The 6,000-nt window shown below is 48.0% G+C and overlaps 1 protein-coding gene across 11 annotated transcripts in view; it reads right to left on the bottom strand.

The window, feature by feature from the left end:
* LOC125957810 (Down syndrome cell adhesion molecule-like protein Dscam2) overlaps positions 1-4,108 on the bottom strand; it is a 61,029-nt gene extending 56,921 nt beyond the window's left edge. For all 11 annotated transcript variants that reach the window (XM_049690791.1, XM_049690785.1, XM_049690779.1 and 8 more), the window contains exons 1-3: positions 3,966-4,108; positions 3,244-3,603; positions 2,397-2,726 (exon numbers count right to left, since the gene is read on the bottom strand). In XM_049690791.1, coding sequence (XP_049546748.1) covers positions 2,397-2,726; positions 3,244-3,331 — 418 coding nt within the window. In that variant the 5' untranslated portion in view covers positions 3,332-3,603; positions 3,966-4,108. The remainder of the gene's footprint in view (positions 1-2,396; positions 2,727-3,243; positions 3,604-3,965) is intronic.
* Between the last annotated feature and the right edge of the window lie 1,892 nt (positions 4,109-6,000).

The following is a 6,000-nucleotide window of genomic DNA, read 5'->3' as shown; positions in this document are numbered from 1 at the left end:
TCCACATCAGTGCGATTGTCGTGCCGGTGCTGGTAGACATTGCCGGCGTCATCATTCCAGGACACTACTCCGACAAAATCGGCCACAAACGATGGTATCGAGCACTTGAGAATGGCCGAGTTGCCGCGAATTACGTACGCATTGTTCACTTCCGAGTCGTAATACTGTTGCACCACTAAGGTGCCAAAAATCGACAAAACAAACAAATAAAAATTGAAAGAAGACGTTAAACAATTACTCAGATCAACTAGCAAATCAAATACGATCGAACATCGTTTGGGATCGAAAAGGGACTCGGGAGACAGGATCAAGGAGAGATGACAACGTCAACGGTGAACAGCAACGAACCATCATCGGTAGTGTTCGGATAAAAACTATCATTCGTATCCGTGTGCCAGGAGACAATCTTTACAAAGTCGGCTACATAGGACGGTATCTGGCACTTCATCAGTACGGCATTGCCGCGGATTGCATACTCCTTGTTTACGTCTACATCGTAGTACTGCGCGATTACTGATAAGAAACGAATAGCGATGATGATTATTACTGTCTAAGCGGCTAGTAATGTTTGAAATCGAAGCTCGAATGACCTATGAGCCCTATGCTATGTAACGGCGATCGTACCAGAAAGACAAGTTCGTTCCTGAACCAAATCCGGAACCCGGATTAATGTGCCTCCTTCCTACCTAAGTCCAAAATGAAACTCACAGGAACGAAACAAACCGTAAGAACGAAATAACCGGCAAGGATTTGGGCTACTGTAGGCACAGGAACATTGGGGACCCTAATCCTACATCCGGAACGGATGCAAACCATAGGAATCGGATGAGTAAACGTGTGTATCGTCGGGTTCCTGCTGTCCGGCCATCGTCCAGGATACGACCTCGACAAAATCGGCCACAAACGACGGTATAAGACACTTGAAGATGGCTGAATTGCCGAGAATAACGTGCTCCTTGTTGACATCGACCTCGTAGTACTGGGAGACGACTGATGGCGTCGTGGGGCGGGGTGGTGTCAATGAGAAGAAGAGTGGATGTCAACAGACTATACAGACGGACAGGACACAGACACAGAACCTTCTAATGGGCAATCTTTCTGACGAAAGGGGGTCAGGGGTGGGGCGAATTTGACAAACAATCAGGCAGATTTCAACGAATGACCATGGCGACCGAGGGTATACCCTACAGGTTTGCTGAGTTTTCTGAAAAGCTGTTTGACTGAAAAACAAATTTTACACGAATATGGGCTGCTCGAGGGGGGAATAAGAGGTACCAAACATCTTGGGTGGCGCACGGTCCGGTAGCAGCCTATCCGATCCGGTTTGTTGGTTGAGGAGGTTTATCCGTCAGTTATCCTTATCATCACGTACGACACCGACCGGCATCCACCACTCTGATGCGCTAGGCTTATCCAAGCGGCACGACGACACAACACGGCGCAGACAACACTTTAGAGCGCCTCATGCACTGGATTGATCTCATCGTGGCGTGGCCATAGGCAGCCATATGCTTGATTAGCGCACGGCACTTCATTTCACTTCCGTAAGCACTATTTGGCAAGCGACGAGGAGAGGCCGGCTACTACGTTTGTCGAGGAGTTGACTATGGCACGTTACACGGCGATAAACACGTTAATGCATCCCAGACGGCTACTCTCCACTCAAGGGATGGAGGGATCCACGTAATAATTTCCACTTTTCGCTTTCACTACGGCTGCATCGTAGACCGTTGTCTACGATTTTCTGCCCTGCGCTGCCACAGCTCTGATGCACTTCGGAATGCCTTTCCCACACTCATTCATATTCTACCGACGTTGCGTCTCCGTCGCGCGCTCTATTCACCACTTCATCCTCGGTCACGACCACATTCCAGAACGCCTAGCATGGGCCCTTCGCCTTCGGCCCGGCCCTTTTTGTTGGATGCGCACCGATGGATTACTCATTCTCTTCTTCACACACTCTTTTCATCTTTCTCCCGTTTCCCCGGCATGCATTCTGCTTTGCGCCACTTGAACCTTTCCTCGGTTGAGATACTTTTCTATAAACTGCTTTTCACATGCACTATGCAGCACCCTGGAATACAGACGAATCGATGGAAACACACGGACGCACCCACACACACACCACAAACCGCCAGAACACAGGCACGGGACACACGGGAACGAAATCCCTCGGGAACATCATGTGCAGCACATGTCGGTACGATCCGCTTTAGCTTTTCGTATCCTTCTGCTAAATCCATCCTTGGCTGCATGTATTGGTGTGACCAGAGTATGCCAAAACCAGCGGCGTCGCGGTCGTTGGCGTTGATCATGTCCGGCCGGGCAGATGTTTCGTACATTATTCTCCCCCCCCAACAACGCACCCATATCGCCGACCAATGGCGATAACTTACCGGCACGAACGTTGACATCGCGCGAGATGATCGATCCAAACTGGTTCTTCGCCATACAGGCGTACACCTGGGCGTGCACCTCCTGCCGGTAGTCCTCGGCCCGGAACGGTGGGAACACCAGGTTACCGTTCGGTAGAATCTGCCGCAATCCGGGCACATCACCGACAGCCGTTCCGTCGCTGCGAATCCAGATCATCTCCGGGGGCGGATTGCCGGTCGCGCTGCACTCTACGACGGCACCGGTCGAGTTGGAAAAATCGATGCGGTTGGTCGGTTCCTTAAGGAAGACGGGCCCTTTCGAGTCGTCCACCTTGCTGGCTGCCAGTACTCCTGGGAACGGGAAGAGCAGTAGAATGTTGAAATTCCCATTTGTAGTAAGAAGTAGCGCTTCAGTCCATTGTTCTGAGCGACAACTGCAATGACGACTATGATGTTTCAGAATGTCAATCAGTAAATTTATCCATAATAGTTAATGCCGAAAGGAAAACTAAAAAGTATTTTCAAAAGACAAGAATATTCCGTAGCCCATGGCTGTGTCGGTGAAGCCAAGAAGCAACCAGCACCGTATATCGGTCACGCATTGTTTATTCCGTTGTGTGTCTAAAAATATCTAGAACCAGAGTCATTCCATCCACCGAACCATCGGATCCGATCGGACAACCAAACGGGTGAAAATTCACCAATTTCATCAATTATACGGTGGGCCAGAATCCTGACATTTGGTGACCTTTACACGCGTGCAATCCAATCACTGGGCATCACGCACGGGCCGCAGCTGATGCCGCTGATGCCGCTGATGCTGCAGGAAATAGAAGCAAAAAAAAACCTCTCTCATTGCATTACTCACCATTGAGACAATTGAATCCACTTAATACGCAGAATAACGCGATTGCAATTGCTGCGGTACGCGCCGTATCGCGAACCATCGTCACCATCTTTGGTGGATGCTGCTGCTGCTGCTTCCTTTCTTTGCGGATAGAGCCGATCCTTGGTTTCGGATTTCTACTCTGCTGCTTTAAAACGGTACACTAGATGAACGCTCTTTACGGCACTATTGATAGGTATTTAGTATAGCTTTTCGATGGCACACTAGATGGAAACCTTTTGCACAAACGAACTCCTCCAGAACCTGCCTCCAGTGGAGGAGGTTTCGATAGCACCCCGCGAACCAGAAAGCGAACGTCGCTAGCGGCGGCGAAGGATACGCCTGAAATGTAGAGCAGAAGCAAAGACAAGACGAGGGTGAGGCACACGGGGTGGGACGGGTGGAACTAATCGATATGAAAACAGGATACGCCAGGCCAGGTGCACGCGTTGGCCTCTCCTTATGCACGGACAAGCATGAACTTCATCATTTTACACACAAATCAGACACTGGAAACACATTTTCTGCACGTGAATAGAGGCGATTTTAAGGAAATTTTACTCGTACGCCATCACCAACGACGGCAAAAGGGACGGAACACACACACACCAGCTTACACGCACAAAAGGACACACGCAGAAAAAGGATGTGTCTGCCTGTCTGGCGGCCGTGCACAGGACACCTTTTTTCAGCGATTTTCCTACCTTTGCTTGCCCCGAACGCGATTACTCCCGGTGCTTTCGGTTGTTGAAAACTTTCGGATGCACGGATTTACCGACGAAAACGCGCTGAAAACCCTCGAACCGTATCCAAAGTGGAAATTTTCGCAGGACCGCGAGACACAAGAACACCCTCCCAAGCCCGCAACTTTTTTATGTTTTTTTTATGCTCCGAGCTGTCACCGCATAGTGGCCCAAAACGCTGTCATGCGCAGGACGTAGTGCAACATGTTTGGGTTGTTGTGCGACCGCGTGACGAGTTTTCCCACCGCCGTTGTTTATCCGTTCGGGTTTGGGAGTTGACTCTCTATCTCGCTCTCGCGTCTCAAGAGAGAGTGAGAAAAGAGGCGAGATTCTTAGAATAAACTTCACAAAAATGTAATTTATTTATAGATCATTGATTATTAATTATTGATTATTGTTTGGAGCATTTATTCGCACAAAAAGTGAGAATTTTCATCAAAAATCAGCGAACAAAACAAAAATTTGGTCCACATCTGGCAACCCTGTCATTTTTCACCCGTTTTTCAAAAATCTTAACGGATGACAGTGGGTAACAAAATAAGATAGAGGATGTTTCAGCATTGGCCGCTCAGGTGCATTAAAAAAGTATAAAACTATGCACAAAAAAATTATCAACGTAACGCAACAAAGAAGACGAGCCGATAAAACTGCTCACTCTGCAGCTTCGTAGACAACTCTAGCCACTGTGACCTTACACCGAATCGGCTCCACGTGGTACGACAAGATCGTCCGCTTTTTCAGTCTTTACCGGAGCAATCTCATTCCGGCCATCCTTATTCTGGAACGATATCGGTATAACCAGCACCATGTAGGTCATACAGGCGATGTAGATGCTTCCACTCCTGATAACTTTTCGGCCTACGTTCAGTTATACCAGGTTATAACAACCCAGATTATGTTGTAGAAAAGCTTGGCTGTCTAGTCCGGCTCCAAAAACTATTCAATACCTAGCCGAACCACGCTGAAGTGACTGCTTCAAAGTACTTGAGGCTCGTACCAGTTCTTACTATGCACACGCCGACGTTGAGCATGGTGCGCTGATTTCCCATTTCGCTCGGCTGATGACTCCAGAGAGTTCTGAATGCCTCGCACGCGTCTTCTTCCTATGGCCTCTCTGCCTTACGCCAGCTGTATCGGTTGCACCGTGGATTTTTCTCGAGGGAAGATCAAAACTGCATCGGAGATACGATGCATTTTCCAGGCCTATAAGTATGCGCTCAAAAACCTTTTCCAGCGTATTGAGCATGCACAGCGGCCTGTTGGTTGATGGTAGGAAACGTGACCCTTCGAATTAACCTGACGCCATGACCGGATATTTTTTCCATTTTTCCGGTCACTACATAGGCGTACGGCGCGAATACAGCTCTTCTATACTAAACTAAAATCGGAATAAAAGGCTTAAACATGATTTCGATTATCTCTTTCAAGTTTACAGCATTAATTGTATTGGTGAGGATTGCAGCAGAAGCAGCAGAATTCCTTTAAACAAAAGCGTTTGTTGCTGCCAGAACCGGATGACCGTCACATTCGTTCTGCTCGTGTGATTGACTTCGGATCGAATTATTAGCTTGCCCCACTCGGCCTCGTGCTGTTTAGATATTCTTTTAGAATGAAGAGAATACACTATAACTGGCAAAGACTGAGAGTGCTGAGACTTTCATGATGGGACTCTCAGGTTCTGGATAACGTTCTGGTGCTGGAATGGGGACGCCTGTTGATTTGTAGAAATAGGAGACCCCACTTTTCTCCAAGACCTGTGATGTCCGACTGTCAAGGGTGTTCTACGTGAGGACCCGCCAAAAATGAAACGGTTTGAAGTGAAAACCGTCTCATTATCCATTTAGGATAATGTAGTAGTTCAAATGAATTAAACGCAAAGAAAACAGCGCTGCCTTTTTCGACTCTTTTTCCGAAACAATAAAATTCGCTGATTTCAGCTCGGTGGAGCTTTGATCATGTTTCCACCATTACAATGCAATTAATCAAAATTACCTGG

Source organism: Anopheles darlingi, chromosome 3 (genome assembly GCF_943734745.1).
Source record: "Anopheles darlingi chromosome 3, idAnoDarlMG_H_01, whole genome shotgun sequence".
Taxonomy (NCBI): domain Eukaryota; kingdom Metazoa; phylum Arthropoda; class Insecta; order Diptera; family Culicidae; genus Anopheles; species Anopheles darlingi.
This window is presented reverse-complemented; position numbering and strand designations above follow the sequence as displayed.